Source organism: Erithacus rubecula (assembly GCF_903797595.1).
Source record: "Erithacus rubecula genome assembly, chromosome: 25".
In the NCBI taxonomy this organism is placed as follows: Eukaryota; Metazoa; Chordata; class Aves; order Passeriformes; family Muscicapidae; genus Erithacus; species Erithacus rubecula.
In genome coordinates this window covers 347,289-366,151 of record NC_136677.1, presented here as the reverse complement: position 1 = coordinate 366,151, position 18,863 = coordinate 347,289, and the positions used below count along the sequence as shown (strand labels likewise).

Here is an 18,863-nt window from a genome sequence, read left to right as displayed (position 1 = left end):
TGCCTTCCCTCGGTAGCGGCCACCCTGCCAAGCTGTGCCCTGGCCCGGAGATGACAAAGTGCCCTTTAGTTAATTGCAGAGCGGATCGCCTGGAGTTAAAAGTTCTGATTTATATGACTATGGCTCTAACTGCTCAATAACATGGGCCCGTAATCTACTTTCATTTCAAACAGAAGGGTGATTTATGGGGCAGCATGCCGCTTTAGCTCAGAAATGAGGTGTTCAACATATGCTCTGTTGACATAAATTTGGAATTTATCGCTCCTGTCAAAACTGCCTGTTGGACAAAGGTGCGCATTAAGGCAATAAATGGCTTGGAATAGTTTTCTGTCAAATTTCCTAACCATTGTATTCACTCTGTTTGAGGGGAAAAATACACACTTAAAAGTAATCAAACGGCCAAAAGCCATGTGTCTTGTTCACCGTGGAGGGAGGGGAGGGGGTTTCCTCCTGCTTCCCAAAAGGGGTGGTGGGGAGGGGCTGGGACACAAGAGTTCCTCAAGTAAATACCGTTTTAGGCAGGGTTTATGCAGGCAGAGCAGAGATTTGCTTGTGGTGGCCGTGGGACAGTTGCAGTGGTGTTTAGGCGCCAGGCCTGCAGCCGTACCCCCAGCCCAGTGCGCCCCAGCAGACCCTGCACCCCGAGATGCGCTGCCGAGCCGCTGGTCCCCGGCAGTGGCCATCGGCGTTTGCCACCGAGCCCGGCCTTTTCACACAAAGCACCCTGTGGGGAAAACTCATAATTTTTACACCACGCAGTCTCGCTGGAGTCGCTGTCCCTTTGAAGTGCTTTTTGTGGGGCATTTACAGGCCTTTTTAATTACCGGCAGCTTGCGAGGGGCCAGCCTCTCGCCCGGCTTTTGTTTGCCGGTGCTGCGGGGAGGGGTATCTGGGCTTGCATTCCGCCTGGAGAGCCCCTTGCCACAGCCCTGTGCTGGGGCTGCCTTGGGAAGCTTGGACCCAGGCCTGGGACTCTGTGCCACGGGCATCCTTGTGGCCCTGAGCATCCTCATTGCCCTGGGCCACCCTCTGTGCAGGAGCATCCTCGAGGGATATCTCATGACCTGGAGGCTTTGGCTGACTTTGTTTCCCTGCACTTCAAGTGGGACATTGAGAGGGAATTAGAGGAAAACCCTTTTACAAAAAATGCACTTTTCCTGTTTGCCTCTGCTTTCCATCCCATGGGTACCTTCTTGGCTGATAGGGACCTTGTAGGAGAAAGGAACACAGTTTCAGCCTCATATCAGAATAATAAAGCGTGGTTTATCTTTTGGCACAGAGTTTGGGCAGCACTGGAATGTATTTAAACACCCTTCACTCCCCGCCCCCTCTTTCTGGAGGCACAACTTCAGAAGCACATATTGATCTTTCCCCTCAGATCTTAACAGCCCGAGCAGCTGTAATACCTTGCTTACATCTGCCAGGTTTTTGTGCAGTTTTGCAACATCTCCTTAATCCGGCGAGCAGAAATAGAACGTTTCAATCATATTTTGCTACCGGGAAATGGAGCAGATAAAGCGCTTTAAGACCTTGTTGAAAGGGACCGTGCAAGATGGCGAGTGATAAGAAGGTCCTCGAAGCAGGCGCTGAGCGGAAAACTTTTGTTACCGCTGAAATTTGTTGATAGAGATATTGCAACTAAATTACTCTTCCAGCACCCCTGTGCCCCCTTGAAACAATGCAGAGGGGCTGTGACCTGGGAACATGGTAGTGCCCTGGGCAGTGGCAGGTGGATTTCTAGGATGCCCTGGCACCAGTGGGGTCGGGGTCTCCTCATTTCCTTGTTTCCCCACCCTACACTGGGAAGATGGGAGAAGAGGTTGTGCTAGCCGTGGGTTTGGAAGGAAACTTGGCCTTCTGTTTCTCTGTTTCTTGGTGCTCGCTTAAAAAGGCTCCAGATCTTCATGTTTTACTTGGACTAATTAACCAGTTAGATTGTAATTCAGGGGAAAGGTGTTCTGGCCTCAGAAGGGGTGGTGCAGACCTAGAGCGTGACACGAGTCACGCTAACAAAGTGGTTTTAACCCGATGTTAAGTGCAGGAGCAAGCGGAGCCCGAGCCAGGGAGTGTGACAGGCATGTCCCAAATTAAAAATGCAAAATGAGAAGGTTGTCACTTATTGAGCTGCTCGTTGGCAGCAGAGCCCTGTCAGGAGGCTGGTGTTTTATTTATTTTTGCAAGGCGGATAAATCCTTTGGATTGTAAACCTTCTTGGCCTGAATTCGTGCATGACTCCTAATCCTCTGCTATGACACAGTGAATTCAGGACAAGCCTGATTAATAATTACATTATACAGCAAAGTTGAGAGTTGAAACCAGCTCCTGCTCCTTTCCTCTCCCTTTTGCTCTGCAGCATTCACTCACTGCTGAACATCAGAGGTCTTCTCCTGCTCCAACACTTCCCATGCTGCTATTCAGTATCTTGCAAGGTGGGCTGCAGGGCTGGCAGCCAGGGAACAAGCCCCTGCTCCCCATGGGGCTGGGGTGGTTTGGGGCTCTGGGCTCTCTGCAGCGAGGGGTGATCCTGCTTGGAGTCAGAGCAGCAGCTGCTTTGGGCCAATAAAACTTACACCTCAGGGAAGTACAGCAGGAGCTCCCAGGCACATGGTCCTCACAAGCCTGCACAGCTGGGGCTGAGCCCTCCCACGAGAGGGTCCACATCCAGCCCTGGACAGGACCACTGCTGTTTTGTCTTTGGCAGCAGGCAATAGAAGTGCTCTCGTCCTGCTGCGGCGCGATGATAAATGGTGGCTGCGATCAGAGGTCAGCACACAGCTATGGGCTGTGTTACTCCTCAGCACACACAAATACTTCTCTGTTTACAGCATCTGATGTTGAAACTCTGCACGTGCTGCTGTCCCGAGTCCTCCGCGGCCGCAGGTCTGAGTGACCGAGGGCTGTGGGCAGCAGCCCATGCATTTGGGGCTCAGGGGCACTGGTCAGCCTGTCTGTCCAGCCCAGAGCCAGGTGGCTTTGCAGAGAGACTGGCTGTCACCAGTGCAGGTGGCAGAGTAACGCCCCAGGCCCCCATTCCACGTGTTGTGGGCACTGTGTCCCTCCATGCACCCTCAGCAGCAGAGGCTGCTGTGGGCACCGAGCCCCGGCTGCTCCCCTGTGGGTGCTGGGGCTGAGCAATGGCTGGTCCCACAGGGCAGGGGAAATGGGTCTGGGGGGCTGCCAGGGCAGCAGCGATGTCTTGGGAAGGAGATGGGATTGGGTTCCTTGGTAGTTTTAGACTTGGACAGTGCTCCTTTGACACTGCCTGTTAAATCCTGTCATTCCACTTGGTCCAGAACTTGGTTACCCAAGGTGGAGCATCAATGTCTTCACAGCAAAGGGAGGGCAATAATGCAGAGTCTGGTCACTGTGGCCGAGCCTGGCACCTCTTGCTGTGATCAGTGCCTGTGGGCAGTGTCCTGGGCAGAAAAGCCCCTCCACAAAAGTGCCCAGGGTGTGGGGGATGCTCAGCCCCCGGCGCTGTGGGGTGAGGCACAGTGGGGTTGTGCAATGCTGCCGGGGCGTCGCTCCCTGTGTACCTGGGGCTGCCAGGAAATGGTGAGTGGCATGTTTCCTGTTCAAGAGCTGGTGGTTGTGCTTGTTGCTTGTGATTCGTGTCTGCTGAATTTGGATGGAAATTGGGATTTGGTTAGAAATGTACACAAACAACCTCTTAAAGTGGTTGGGGTTTGTTTTGGAGTACAGTGCTTTTTTCAAAAGCACTCAGAACATGTGGAAGGAGTTTGACAACACAGATTTTGCCCTAACTCCAGTTTTCAGATTTATCAGGTTTATTAAAAGGCTCCAACAACGGCAACCATGACAAACACTGATGGGGGGAGAGGGTTGTCCCCTCAGTCCTGGGGAGTCACAGGGACCCCCCATCCATGCCCTCCCTGCAGTTCTTCTCAAGCCATCCCTGACTCCGGGTGATGTGTGGGTTGCAGGAAGCACCAGGCGGTTTCTCAGTGTTGTTTTGGGTCACTTCCCCCCAGCTCAGGACTCACCCTCCTTTGTTCTCCCCCAGGAAGCTGCACAGTGGGATGAAGACGTACGGATGTGAGCTGTGCGGGAAGCGGTTCCTGGACAGCTTGCGGCTGCGAATGCACTTACTGGCACACTCAGGTGGGTTGGCAGGGATGGGCTCTGGGGATGGCCTCTGCTCTCTCTGCCCACCCAGGGATGTGTGGCTGCCCAGCTCACACGTCTCCTCTCCAGCAGACACGTGCAGAGCCGGCTGCACCCTTCCCCGGGCAGCACATTGCAAACTTGTTCTCCGGTGCCCAGTAATTTGATTTATTTAAATTTTCTTTTTTGGAGTTTGTTTTCAGTTCCTTAATTGTGGAAATATTTTCCAGACTAAGCAGCTCAGAATAACAAACTCTACATGCCACGCAGCTGCCCATGGTCAGCTCTGCTCGTAGCGTGAGCATTGTTCCACCTCGGGCCCCCGCCGCAGGTTCGTTAGCAAAACTGCAGAATTAGGCGTTCTCTGACTAATGAATCCAAGTAGCAGGTTCACAAGCTGCAGGGCCTTTAATTAAATAGATAGGGGAGGGCTGGAGCACTGCGCTGGAGGGAAGACCTGTGCTCTGAAAGTCCATGTCAGCTGATGCTCCCCTTGGGTGCAGTCCTGGCACATCTGGGGTCTGGTGTGGGGCACTGGAGACAGCCGTGGCACCCCTGGACCCAGATGCAGTCAGGAGTCCTTGTCCTCCTGCTCTGAGGACAGATCTCTGGGGGGTGGCAGGTACTGGAGCCACAGATCTGCTTGCACATAGCTTGGCAGGGAAGCTGTATTCTATTTTAAATTTATTTTATCTATTTTATATACTTTTGTCTATTTTTTACCTGTTTTCATTTTTTTGGCCCCTCACTGCCTCTTTTTCCTGGGGTTGGGGGGTGCTTCATCTGGCCATTTGCTGTTTTCTGATTTTTGGATCAATAGACCCAGCCCTGACCCCATTCCCATGCCACCAGTTTTTGGGTCAGGTTTCTGGGGGTCGTCCCTGGGGTGCTGGTCCCCCTGAGTGCTGGAGTTAAGGATGCTGGTCCCCCCCAGGTCTGGGGTTAGGGATGCTGCTCCCCCAGCACTGGCACGCAGGGCTTGTGTTTGTTATGGTCGCGCTGGCTCCCAGCCTGTCCCTGGCAGGCAGCCAGCTTTGTGGGTACAGTATGTACAGTGAACGCTGAGCCAAGCTTGTCATCACACAGGATTAATTTTTTTTTTTTTTGTGAATCCGGCGAGGAGGGGGGCGGGGAGAGCTCTGCCTCGAGCTCGCAAACAGCCGCTGTGAATTCCAGCGCTGTTATTTATTAAAGCAGGAGACCTTTGCACCTCTTCCCTCGCCTCCCCCCCTCCACCAGCCCTGGACACAGCGAGGTTGTGCTGGAGCAGTGGTGCAGGGCTTGTTTTCAGCTTTGCCTCCACAGCATGTGTTTAACTGGGAGTTTGCAGTGGGATGGCTTGTGCCCCCATTGGCACTCTTCTCTAACCCCAGTGCCAGAGAGTTTAAGGGGATGAACATCTGCAGCTTCCCCATCCGAGTGTCAGTGGGTTATGGTAAAGGTTCCTATTGAGGACCCGGTTGGGGACCAGCCCTGGGGGCTGTGGTGCTCAGTGGCAGGATGGGCTGGACACGCAGCACTGCTGTGCAACAGCCTTGCAGGTGCAGGGCAAGCCCTCAGACCCATGCTGACTGTCAGTATAAAGAGTTAATGTCAAGCCTTTAATGCCATACAGAGTCTTTCCCTACATGCTGCCTGCACTGCTGGCAGACAAGCTCTCCGAGACCTCTAAGGCTGACATGGAGAGTTGTCCTTCTCCCAGAAAAGCAAATTGTCGGGGAAGGCGAGGTGGGAGACCCAGCTTGTTGGCTGTGTGGTTCAGAGCTCCCTTGGTTTGACCAGGGAGGCTGATCCCAGTACTGCTGCTCCCTCAGGTACATCCTCGCCAGAGCTGATGCTCGGTGGGTGCTCATTCTCAGCCTGGGATGATGCTGGTTGCTCAGCAGCTGCTGTGAGCTGGGTTTGTTCCCCCGGACAGGGAGGAAAGGGGGTTTCTGCCTGTCCCCACTTGCTTTGCCTCGCCATCCAGCAGAAATGGCTGCTGTGGAGATGGCTGTGCTGCCCTTCTCCAGTCTGGGCTGGGTAGCTGACAGTGTGCAGGGATGCTCATGGGCAGCGTGGGCAATGTACAGGCAGCAGCCCTGCAGACCCCTGCCCTGATGCTTCACATTGTCCCTCCCCACCCAAATATGCTCCTTCATCATCAGGAGAGGCAGAAGAAAACCCCAAGGTCCTGTTGGGTGAGGGACAAGCTGTCCAGGGACCAGGGGTTGCTGGGGGAGCAGGCTCTGGTAGGGACGGCACCTCCGACAGAAGGGGACAGCACATCCTACCCTCGCCTCTCTGCCCGGTGGAGGAAAAGGGGTCTCATCCCGGGCCATCCACGCCCCGAGCATTGCCCCCGTGCCCCGGCGGGTGGGATGTGCGAGGCTGAGCTCCGCCCCTGGCCCGGTGCCGCTGGGATGTGCGGGCTGATCACGTTTCTGGTCCCTGTGCCCCGGCCGGTACCGGTGGGATGCGCGGGCTGGGCTCCAATCCCCGTATCCCGGTACCGGCGGGATGCGCGGGCTGAGCTCCAATCCCCGTATCCCGGTACCGGTGGGATGCGCGGGCTGGGCTCCAATCCCCGTATCCCGGTACCGGTGGGATGCGCGAGGCTGAGCTCCAATCCCCATATCCCGGTACCGGTGGGATGCGCGAGGCTGAGCTCCAATCCCCATATCCCGGTACCGGCGGGATGCGCGGGCTGAGCTCCAATCCCCGTATCCCGGTACCGGTGGGATGTGCGGGCTGGGCTCCAATCCCCATATCCCGGTACCGGTGGGATGCGCGAGGCTGAGCTCTAATCCCCATATCCCGGTACCGGCGGGATGCGCGGGCTGAGCTCCAATCCCCGTATCCCGGTACCGGTGGGATGCGCGGGCTGGGCTCCAATCCCCGTATCCCGGTACCGGTGGGATGCGCGGGCTGGGCTCCCCCCCGGCCCGGCCGGTACCGGTGGGATGCGCGGGCTGGGCTCCAATCCCCGTATCCCGGTACCGGTGGGATGCGCGGGCTGGGCTCCAATCCCCGTATCCCGGTACCGGTGGGATGCGCGGGCTGGGCTCCAATCCCCGTATCCCGGTACCGGCGGGATGCGCGGGCTGGGCTCCCCCCCGGCCCGGCCGGTACCCGCGGCTCCCCGGGGAGCTCCCCCCCCGGCCCGGCTGGCCGGCGTCCCGCGCTCGGTCCCGGGTGATGTCAGCGGCCTGCCGGCAGGTCTGGATGTTCTGCCAGCGTTCCCGCGTTTATGATCATCCGCAGATGTGCATCCAAGAACACACTGTACCCACAGCAGAAATTAATGCAGGCTTGACTGCCGGCCAAGCCGCGCACACGGGGGAGAGGAAGAAAGAAAACAAAAACTGTTTAATGCTGTTTATAAATTATACACTGGCTGATGAAAAATACATTTCTCTTAGCCCCCACCCCTCCCCTCCCCATCCTCTCTGCCTCAAGAGCCTGAACTGAGACCAGAAAATTATGGTTTGCTTTTTAGCTCCTGTTTTGGCCGTGTTCCTGGATCTGGCCGCTGGGTTGAAGCCAGCTTCTTGCTTCTGCCCGCCCTCACCTGATGAAATACGTTTATTTTTCACCCACCGTGTCTCACGGCTCCCTTGGTTTGGCCGCCCCTCGTTATTGACATCATTGATGTTATTGAAGGCGGGGGCAGAGCGGGGTGCCAGGACCCCTCACACACGCCCAACGCGTCCCACGTCCGTCCGTCCGTCCGTCTCGTTCCCTCACAATGCCCGTGGCCATCACTGCCCACTCGCTTTCTGCTGCAGGGGGGAAACTTCCCAAACTTCCCCCAGGGCTGTGGTGCCCCTCACTTGGGCTGGGGGGCAAATGGGGCGGGAGCCCCACCATCCCTGCCCACCCTCCGCACACGCTCGCCAGCCATTTAGGCAGCTTTAGTGTTGTTTTTAATACCGCTAATGTTTATCATTTGCCCAACAGGCTTGACAGATTTTGTTTCCTGTCGAGCGGCGGCGGCGGAGCCCCCCCGGTTGCCAAGGAGCCGCCTCCCCGCACCGTCACGGGCTGATTTGGTATTCCGCGCGGCGCCCGCCGCATTTCTGTATGCAAGACAAAGTGTTTTGATGGAGGACGATTGCAGGAGTGTCTGGAGGCTGTTTGGAGTTTTATGGGCTGTGCAGTGCGCGCCGTGCTCGCTCGCCGTGCGGGGCTGCCGGGGATGGGGCCTGTCATTTTTTCCCTGTGGAGAGGATGCTGCTGGAGAGAGTGGCACTGGCAGGGGCATCAGGAGAGGGGGCTGTGTAAGACCCTGTCAGTTTGGGATCTCAAGTTTATTATTATAATTAATAATTTCAATCACTATTTTTTTAATGAAAATACTCCAGCAGTCCCTGTGTGGAGCAGGAGTTGGTGGAAGTGCCTGGCCGAGGCTGGGTGATGGTGTTGCCCCCGCCTCACCCACCCCCAAGCCCCTGCTCCATCACTCCAGGTGCTTTCCCAAGGCTCTCCAGGGCAGCCCGTGGGATGCTGCCACAGATCCTTCTCAGCACTCCAACTCAAGGTCCCTCCTCACTCTGTAATGCCCACACCTCACTTTTTCTGATATTAATTATATATTAATTATTACCTTTCCATGGCACTTCGGGAAGCAGAGGCTGAACTCTCCAGGCCTGCTCTGCTACTCTGTCTTTTTTCAGCCCTTCTTAGGTTTCTCCACTGTATTTTTTTAGCACAGAGATTTTCATGACTTGTCTCTTCCACTTGGGTGAAACAGGGGAGAAGGGAAATAATAATAATAATAATAATAATAATAATAATAATAATAATAATAATGGCAATAATAAAAATCCAAAAGCGGCTTGATGTGGGCAAAAGAAGAAAACAAGAGAATGGGATAGAGAACAGGCTAAATTTAAAATTGTAATTGGCTGACTTCCACAGGCTTGCGGGTGTTTTAATGACTCATAATAACTTCATTTAAAACCAGCTGAGCAGAAAATAGATTGGAGAGGAGCCTCAGGCCATTATGGATTTGTTTTTTTTTTTTTTGACAAGCTCTGTTTTCGGCAGCCAGGAAGGCACTCGCAGAGGGCTCGGCTGCTGCGCTCCCCGAGTTGGTGGTCTGCCCGGCAGAGATTGTATAGAAGCTGGGCTGGCTCTTCTCTTTTTTTCCCCTTTTTTTTACACTGATTAAAAATAGATGCCTTGAGGTATTATTTTAGCATCTCTGTGGTTTGGTGCTTTTTTCTTTGCACTTCTGATGTGGTAAACTGAACATAAATAAAATTGTTTTTGAAATTACTGAATTAATTAGGTAGTAAAGCAATGGCAGTGCATAAATTTTCTTGCCAATTTTTTTTTAATCCATATTCTCCCCCCGCCCCCCCCCACTTATCTCCATCTTCTCACTGATTACAGCCTGTTAATAATATATAATCCCAAATTTTTATTAATCCCTTCTGCTGAGGGAGGGGATGTCACAATCTACTGACGGGGCCATTATGCCGAAACAGCAGCAGGGAAGGCTGGATCCTCCCCCACCATTCTCCTGACCAATTTCCCATCTTCCTCCTTCCTTAGCCATCTTCCTCCTCCTCCTCAGGATGTTGGCAGTTCCTCTTTTTCCTTTATTCCTTCTCTTTTCCTGAGCTAGAGTTCTGAGTGCCTCTTCCATAGCCCCACTGGGAAGTTTCACCTCCCCACTAAAGTAATTAAATGATGGGCATTGGGAGGGACTGTTGGATGATGGTGACTGAAACAAGACGAGCTCCAGCCCATCAGCTAAGCCTGTGGGGAGGGAGCCACAGCCCCTGCCCTGTCCTGCTCCATGGGGCATCCTGCTCCATGCCATGGCCCCAGCCCAGCAGCCTGCTCCCTGGCATTTCTTGGAGGGAAAATTAAATCATAGAACCATTAAGGTTCAAAAAGACCTTCAAGACCATGAAGTCCAGCCTGAGTTCTGCCCATCCTTGTGGCTTTGCCGGGGGTGCTGCCGACCTGGGCAGCTCCAGCCTTGCTCGGGGGCACAAGGGGCGGCAGGGATGGAACGAGCAGCGGCTCCTCACCGTGTGCGCCAGGGACCTTTATCAGGCAGGGGCTGTAAATTTGCTTGTGCGGATATAAATGTGCGGCGGGGGGGCTGGTGCCAACAGCAAGGCTCGCTCCGAAACACGGCCGATACTTGGCAGCACGCGGCGTCCCGTCCCATCCCATCGATAAGATCATCTGCAGATATCTGTGTGTTGTAGGCGATACGAGGCGCTGGCTAAATATACCCTGCCCAAACCTGCGCGTGCGTTCAGAGGCTGATGGCTTCTGCCTAAAGCGGGGAGGAAGGCAAGGGGGGAGAAGAGAGCCCTGCCACGAGCTCCGCTTTCCAACGTGCCCTGCTCCCTTTCATAACAAACAGCAAGCCGTGGTAGTTTTTTGGGGTTTTTTTTCTGAGCCCTGTTATAATAAGCTCAGATGTTGGATGACATTTTCCCGGTGACTCACATAGTAAAATTAACCTTGAACTATTTACATATTCAATCGCCGCCCTCCTCCTCCTCCTCCCCCTCCCCGCCGGCGTGTGTACATTACAGGAATTCTGGCTCCGTATCAGTTTTTGTTTTGCTGATGAGAAAAGAAAAAAAAAAAAACTCCCCCCGCCTGGAGTACACATCTACTTGAGGGAAAGAACACGCAGTCCTGGCCTTTGGAAATTGGCAGGCGGCGTGCTGTTCCCGCGCTGATAAGAGGTACTGTAAATAAAACTGTACGGCAGCGCCTGCTGTAAATGCCCCGCGTCTGTACTCATTGTTCTGACAGCTCCGGCTTTTTTTGGGTCCGCTGTTTTGGTACACACTGTGCTTCCTTATGTAAGCCAGTGCGCCCGGCTCCTCCCTGCGTTCGCCCTGTTTATTTTCGCCTCGCCAGGAATTTTTCCTCCCCCCCCGCCCGCCCCCCCAGCCAGATGCTGGCCGCCTTTGCCTCGCCTGGCTGTGCCTCTGCGGCCCCTCTGGCCACAGCTCGCAGAGGGCACTGGCACGTCTCTCGTCCCCGCTAATCCCGTGTGGAAATGGGGGAAGTTGAAGCAAGCCCGGTGTTTGGCAGGAGCGCGCTGTCTCAGGCTGCGGGTGCGGCGAGCCCCTCGAGCCGGTGCGGGGCTCGGGGAGGGGGCACACAGCAGCCCTGCCCGGGGACAACCTGTTGCTGCCACAGCCGCTGCATCCCGGCGGATGACGGGCTGCCGCATCCCCGTGGATCGCACTCGGCTGCGGTGGGGCCGGCGGGGCTTTGAGTGGCGATGGAGAGCCATTGCCTTGGCAACTGCGGGCTGCGCGCTGCCCGTGCCGCGCCGTGCCGTGCCGCGCCGTGCCGTGCCGAGCCGAGCCGTGCCGAGCCGTGCCGTGCCGTGCCGAGCCGTGCCGTGCCACGCCGTGCCGTGCCGTGCCGTGCCGTGCCGTGCCACGCCGTGCCGTGCCACGCCGTGCCGTGCCGTGCCGTGCCGTGCCGTGCCGTGCCGTGCCGTGCCGTGCCGTGCCGTGCCGAGCCGTGCCGTGCATTGTCGCGCCGTGCCGTGCCGTGCCGTGCCGTGCCGAGCGGGGCCAGCCCGCGCTGCTGCCCCATCGATCCGTCCCCTCTTCGCCCCGGCGACCCCTGCCCGCCCCGCGCCCCCTCCCTGCGCACGCTCTTCCTCTCGCTGCTGTGCCTGGAGAGGCACCTCCGGCATCCCGGTGCCCCATCCCTGATGGCAGGTGGGTGGCAGGTGTGAGGGAACCGCCCTGCAGCCCCCCAAAGTTTGGGTGTGTTTGCTCCTTTGGAGCCGCCGATGGCCCAGGTGCACTCAGGTTGTTTTAAATGCAACATCGCAGCGAGGGCGGCAGGGAACAACATATGCACAGTAAACAGGCAGACTGTCATATTGATTAACAGATGAGACCTCTATTATCGATCAGCTCTTGGCGAGAAAATTTATCACTTTTAATTTCGCCGCTGCCAAATATTTCTGCCTGCGAGCCAGCCGTTACTGAGACAATTTAAAGGCAAAGGAATTCACTTTTCAATGTGTCTCATGATACCTCTCTCGTATTGCCTTCTGTGCCCACCTTTCCCAAATCTCACCATCTGTGGGACGAAGGGCTCGGTGGTGTGGGAAGGAGAGGGGGGAGGCAGTGTGGACCCCTGCAAATGGGCAGCACAGCATTCTGCGAGGCAGTGCCCCCACCTTGATGCTGCTCTGCAACATTCAGCTCCTCACAACAGATGAATCAAACCTTGGGAGGGGGCTGTGGCTTTGTCCCGCAATGCTGTTGGGTATGGCATGTCATCAATCTGATTTCATCTGGAAGTTACTTATCTGCTGCTGGGCATCCTGGGTTTTTCCTCACCCAAACCAGCAGCACATGTTGATAGTAATTTTCTAAGAACTTCCCCAAATCCCACATCTCTTTCCAATAGTCAGGGATGCCTCTGAGCTTGTTGCTCAGTTGTCCCACTCCAACCACATCCCTGATCAAGTGCATCTTTGGTACCAGCAGCACCAGCCCCGATGGGAAGGGACAGGAAACCAATTGCAATTGGATAAATTGCAGTGCTAATGAAAAGCATTGATATTTAATGATTTTTAAAAATAATAATAATCTTTTCCTGACAAGCAACTCTGTATTTTGCTGTGATGTGCAAGGAACAGGAACACAGGGCTGAACCAGGCACTGCTTTTGCTGGCTGCACGGGGGACATTAAACATGAGACCCCTGCATGGCACTGAGCCTGGAGTGTTAATGGCAGCAGCAGTGTCCATGTGCACGTTCAGGTGTGCATCTCTCTGTCCCTGGAATAACCCTGCTGTCCCTTTTCTCTCCCCAGCGGGTGCCAAAGCCCTGGTCTGCGATCAGTGCGGCGCCCAGTTCTCCAAGGAAGACGCGCTGGAGACGCACCGGCAGACACACACCGGTACGTGGCCCTCCCTTCCACCCTTCACTTAGGCAGGGTTTTAACTTTTGGGCTGCCTTTGTCAACCTTTGCCCCTCAGAGAGCTGGACCCTCTGCAGTTCCTGCCTCTGCACTGTCCAGGCAGCTCCAGTTCCTCTTACACTACAGCACAGGTCTAGGCACCAGTTGATGCAGAGCTGTTTCGCCACTGCTCAGCATTATCACGGGAAGCAATGGCAGAGCAAACATAAGGTCATTTATCCCTTTTGCAAGCAAAGCTTGTCCCATCCAAACACCTCGCAGAAAGTTGGTTTCTGACATGTTTCTGCTCTGGCACTTCCCAGCCCTTCAGTGATGCCACCATCAGAGCACAAGGATCTCTTTAAGCCTCTTGCAAAAGCTGCCATGCCTGGGAAAGGTTTGCTTGGGGGAATTCACAGCCAGGCAGTCCCAGGTGCAGCCCTTCACCCTCCAAATCTAGACTAGGACTGTGTGCCTGCTCCTCCTGTGCTATATTGGGAGCGGTTTAACTGAGCACAGGTTCATCTTTCACTGCTGGAAGCCGTGGTAAATGCCACTGGCATGAGTTTGTGCTGGGGGCTGGCACAGAGAGCCTGGCTGACTTCATGCTGGGGTGCAAAGTGCTGTGTCACCGGGCGGGAATGGCTCCGGCTGTCACCCGGTCATGGAGCTGTGCTGGCTGAGCACCAGTCCATAAATCCTAAAGTACTTGCCCTCCCTGTCCATACCCATACAGCTGGAGGCTGGGTTTTGCCATTCCAGGTCTGTTTGGAAGCCCTGTATGCTGTGGGCTGAGGAGAAGGGCTGTGAAAGGGCAGCCAGCATGGTGAGGGACTGGTTGCAGGGCTGAGCAACCCAAGCCCAGGTAGGGTTTCAAGGTGGCCAAGCAAATTGCAGCCAGTTCCCCCTACCCTTCTATTTCCCAGACCCATTGAACATCCTGGGGTGACAAGTGGGAGCCCAGCCATGGAACTCAAAGATGCCTGCATCCAAAACCACCCTGCAGATGCAGAGCAGTTAGGCTGACTTGCTGTCCTGTAGGGATTAAACCCGCTTTGGCTGGTGAATCCTTGGGGCTGGGCTGTGCCAAAGCTCAAATGGCAAAGGGCAACCAGAGCAGGGGGCACGGTGACCCAAGGGGAGCTTGTCATTACTGCCTCCTGCTGCAAACATGGCAGAGAGGGGCTGAGTGCCCAGGGCAGCCAAAATAAATTATTTCCTCTCCTCTGCTGGCATGGAAAGCATCCCTCCCATGCCTTGCTGTAATTAACCCTCTTTCCAAATAACGGTGTCTTCCAGAATGGGTTTGTTTTGGGCGTTCTTTCTTTGTCCTTAGCTTCAAGTTGGCTGGCAAAAGACCTTCCAACTTTCCAGGTAAAAGAAACTCTTAACACTTTTTGGTAGAGGGGCAGATGGAGGTCTTCATGGATGGCATCAAAAGCTGAGCAGGGTGTCTGGTACAGGCTGACCAAATCCACCCACATTACTCAGAAACAGTGTTCAAGGGACCTCTCCCCAAGAGTCACTTTTTCCCCACATGACCTACAGCTGCAGAGCTTTGTGCCAGAGATTAAGGGTTCTTAGGGTTTTCTTTCAGCATATGGGGCTATTTCTCAGATGGACTCTCAGCACCCAGGACCCCATTTATGTTATTTCTTTGCCCCACTGCCCTCTCTGCTGCTTTGAATGACAGTAACACAGAGCCAGGCTGTTGTACATGTGCTGCATGAAGCACTGCTCATCTCTACAGCAGAAAACTAACACCCCACTTCCTGAGGCAAGGCAAAAAACAAGAATAAATACAAAAAAATAGTTCCTGTTTGTAAGCACGGCACTGGCAGGGCTGTGTGCAGCCCCACTGACACGGGGCCGAGACGCCCTCTCCGGGTGTGCACTGTCCTTGGCCCCCGTCCCGCTGCAATAGGAAAAGCAGCAACTGTTTTGGCTCATCTTCCAGCAGCACAAGCTTGGTGCTGGGGAGGAGAGCATGGAAAATTCCTTACCCTTCTCCTCCAGTGCAGAGGAACAAACAGAATGCGTTGAGGTGGAGCCCGAGTACCCCGGGCAGCACCGCTCGGAGTCGGGCTGTGCACACTGTGGTGTTCGTGCGAGCGGGTTTTGGGCTCGTGCCGGCGTTTATAAATATCAGAGGTGACTCGTCTCGGGTTTCCTGCCGTGTGCCAGGGCAGTTAGCGCACGGCAGCCGGTGTCAGTCAGCAGCACGGCGCAGATTTACTCCTGACCCACTTTCACCTGGGCATGAGCGACACCTCCCACAGTGTTTGCTTGGGCAGGTAGTTGTCTCTTTGATTTGTGGGGCTGGCGTGCCCCCGGCCACGCTGCCAGGGATGGCACAGGACCCTTCACCCTCCATTGCCTACCAACCCTGGGAGCATTCCCTTCCTGCATCCCATACCTGCATCCCTCATATTCCCTCGTATCCTCTGCTCTGGGACACCAGGAGCAGAAAAGAATTCATAAAACCAACATGTAACTGAAAATTGAAAAGCTCTGTATCTTCCCCCTTTTTCTTCCCCCCCGTTTTTTTCTTTTGCTGGGATGTTGGTAGCGTTTTGATTTAATAGTTGGCCAAACACAAGGGTCTATTTTATTCAGAGTTTACAGGCCTCAGGGCTGTTATTCCTCCAAATTTAATAGCATTGAAATTGCAGGGTTGGCGATAATTTGCCTATCACTTTCTGCTCTCCCATTGATGTTTATTGTCAGCGGGATGGAATCTCAATCCGATTCACTTAGATAACATGTCTGTTAAACATTTAGATAATTGTGCCATCATTAACTTGTCACATTATTTTAGAGATTCAAAACAGTCGTGCAGTATAAGTGGAGGTACAAAGGGAGAAAGCTCTGGTGTGTGAGAGCAGGAACCCGGGAGCAGAGGTGGCAGGATGCCCCCGCGCTGGGTCCCATGGCAAGTGTTGCTCAACGACCGCACGGGCATTTTTAAAAATTTTTAATTATTTCTGTATTATATGCCAGAGCTCTCGGTGTTTTTCCATAGGGGAGCATCCCAGCAGCCCCATTGCTGGCTTGGGTTTGCCAAGGACTGCGTGGGAGCCTGGGGGAGGTGGAGGGGGCATTGCACCGGAGCTGCACTGTCACACGGGCACACACCGCCCCTGTTCTTGCCAAATGCACATCGAGTCAAATTTATTACGTATTTGTTTTATCTCCTCACATTTGCTTTGCTTTCTCTTCCTTAAAATGGTTCCAGCCCAAAACCTTGCAGTGATGCTGCAGATGTGTGGCACACTGCTTCTTCCAATGTGGGAATGACAGATTTTGAGCAAGTGGAACATAACACGAGTTTGGTGATGGTAGCTGTAAATCACACTGAAACACAAATTCTGTTTTCCTCACACTCAGTGTGGCACTGCAATTAATGGTCAGGCCAGTGCTCTGCTAGGATGGACGTGACTCTGCCCGTGGCTGGGGCTTCTCTCAGTGGTGCCACTGGCCACCAGCAGCCATCTCTAATGTCCGTGCTCCAGCAGCAGATTTGGGAGATGCTGTTTGTGCCTTGTCCTGCTGCATCCCCCTCCACAGTTTGCTCAGAGCAATGCCTGGCACAGGCAGCCAGCACGAGCAGCTGGCACACTTCCTTACCAAAGCCAACCTGACGTCTTCTGGGCTGCCTGTGACTTTCTGTTACCGTTTCACAGGACTCAGGAGGGTTTTCTGAGAGCAACCCAATGAGGCTTTGGGGGGAAATACCTCCAGATCGTGCTTTTCTCCATAGCTAGAGATAATGCACTGTAGTATTAAGTACGCTTCGAGGTAATTATCCCTCCTGTGCTCGCCTTGGCTGTGCAGTCCCGGCAGGGGGAGGGAGCCCTGGTGCTGCTGGGCTGGGCTGGGCTGGGCTGGACTGGGCTGGACTGGGCTGGGCTGGGCTGGGCTGGGCTGGACTGGATTGGGCTGGGCTGGACTGGGCTGGACTGGGCTGGGTTGGGCTGGGCTGGGCTGGGCTGGACTGGACTGGACTGGACTGGATTGGGCTGGGCTGGGCTGGGCTGGGCTGGACTGGACTGGACTGGACTGGACTGGGCTGGGCTGGGCTGGGCTGGGCTGGGCTGGACTGGACTGGGCTGGGCTGGGCTGGACTGGATTGGGCTGGGCTGGGCTGGGCTGGGCTGGGCTGGGCTGGACAGCCAATGCTTCAGAGATTTTCTGTTGGGTGCAAGAGTGGATTCTGGATGCTCAGGTGCTGGCCCAGCTCACAGAGGGTCTGGGGCAGTGGGTCCTAGGGGCACAGCACAGAGCCCCTTTGTCTGACAGTAATGTCCTGTGACAGCACTTGAAATCTGAGTCCTGGCGTGCATTCCTGTAGCTGGGAATCTCCCTGCCTCCCAAAACACGGCTGCTTCTGCCACCTTGACAGCAAATGGCAGCAAGAATTCCCTGTGCTCCTTGGAGCACTTGGGGAAATGTGACGAGGCCTGGCATCGTGCAAGCTGGTGGATTCACCACAACAGGAGGAGATGGGAGCGTGGCAGAGCTGTGCAGCCACGATGGCATCAGGGCCAATGGCCTGCCTTTAATTTTCCTGTGCAAATACTATTTAAAGCACGATGAGAAAAGCCCTCTCGCTAAGCTACGGAGAAATCTTTCTTGTCCTTTAATTCTAGATGAAGGGGATTAGTGTGAACATATTTAACCTCTGACCCATGGACAAAGGCATTATCAAATTTAGTTGCCAAGTGGCTCCCCATTTAACCAAACCAGTGCAGTATCACTGCAAGTTTTTTCCTTTCCCTCCCTTGAAAGCTTTAACATCTATTGTTGGCCTGGAGCACCAGAGGTGCTCCGCAGCTTTCCTCTGCTGGTATTCAGGGTCAGCCCCATAAGGGAGCACAGCATGACATGGTAGTCACTGCTAGAACCCAGGAAGGCTTCACAAAGCCAACCCCTCAAAAAGCAAAGTCTTCTGTAAATGGGGCTGGTTTCTGTCCCTGGTTTCTGCATGCCTTGCTCAGCTCTGGCCACGTGCTGGCCTGTGGTGGCACGGAGAATGCTTGGCCATCTGTCCAGAGCACAGAGCGATGTCTCTGTCCCCTTTGCTCTGGAGCACAAGGGATCAGCTATGGCAAGCTTGAGGATGCTCAGCATTTCCATGCTGGGCTTTATAAAAGAGGGATGAAACACGGTCTCAGAGGCGGCCGGGGTCTCCTGGTCCAGCAGAGGAATGCCGAGAGGGGCCTCCCGTCAGGAGCCGGTGTCCGTTTACAGTGCATCTCTCATAAACCCGGCGGCGGGGGCGAGGGCAGGGGGACCGGCCCTCCTGGTATGTGATTGATTATCTGGTATTTATGCCATTGAGGACTTTTCAGCGGCTCGGGGTCAGGGGGTCATCTCATGTGTCTTGCTGCAAATCCGCTTCCTTTTGTACAGTGCGGGCTGGGTGAGCAGACACACAAAAACAGCTTTTTCTTTTCCTTGGGAAAAAGGGGAGGGGGGCGGGCTGGTGTCAATGAATTTTTTTTTTCAGCCTTTCCTGAATAGTGTCCTTTTTAATTCCAAAGAACTTTTAATTAAAAGTAGCAGGAAAGTTCATCTCGACAAGGTTTAACTTACCTTAGCAGTTACTTTTGTCCCCCGGGATTCGCGTCTCCCCGCTGTACAAAAACCCCCAACAACTGGGGCCAGGCTGCGCTCGGTGCCGCTCCACATCTCCTCGGCTTTGCCAAGGGGGCCTTTTCATCTTTTCTCTTTTTTTAATGATGGGGGTGCAGGAATAATAAGCAGATGCTGCGAGTCCCGGCTTTGTGCCTGGCGGCCGCCGGTCACTCCTCAGGCCAGGCTCTGCCAGGCAGCCGCCCCAG

The 18,863-nt window shown here is 54.7% G+C and overlaps 1 protein-coding gene and 1 pseudogene across 4 annotated transcripts in view; one reads left to right on the top strand and one right to left on the bottom strand.

Annotated features, from left to right (window-relative positions):
* Positions 1–18,863, bottom strand: part of LOC306812285 (putative claudin-24 pseudogene) — a 153,226-nt pseudogene that overhangs the window by 83,404 nt on the left and 50,959 nt on the right. The window lies entirely within an intron of this gene.
* Positions 1–18,863, top strand: part of ZBTB16 (zinc finger and BTB domain containing 16) — a 55,317-nt gene that overhangs the window by 22,673 nt on the left and 13,781 nt on the right. For 2 of the 3 annotated variants that reach the window (XM_079326747.1, XM_079326746.1), the window contains exons 3-4: positions 4,025–4,122; positions 12,934–13,020. In XM_079326747.1, the coding sequence (XP_079182873.1) occupies positions 4,025–4,122; positions 12,934–13,020 (185 nt within the window). Of the gene's footprint in view, positions 1–4,024; positions 4,123–8,064; positions 8,447–12,933; positions 13,021–18,863 lie in introns of those variants that run through there. The other variant, XM_079326748.1, reaches the window with a different exon arrangement.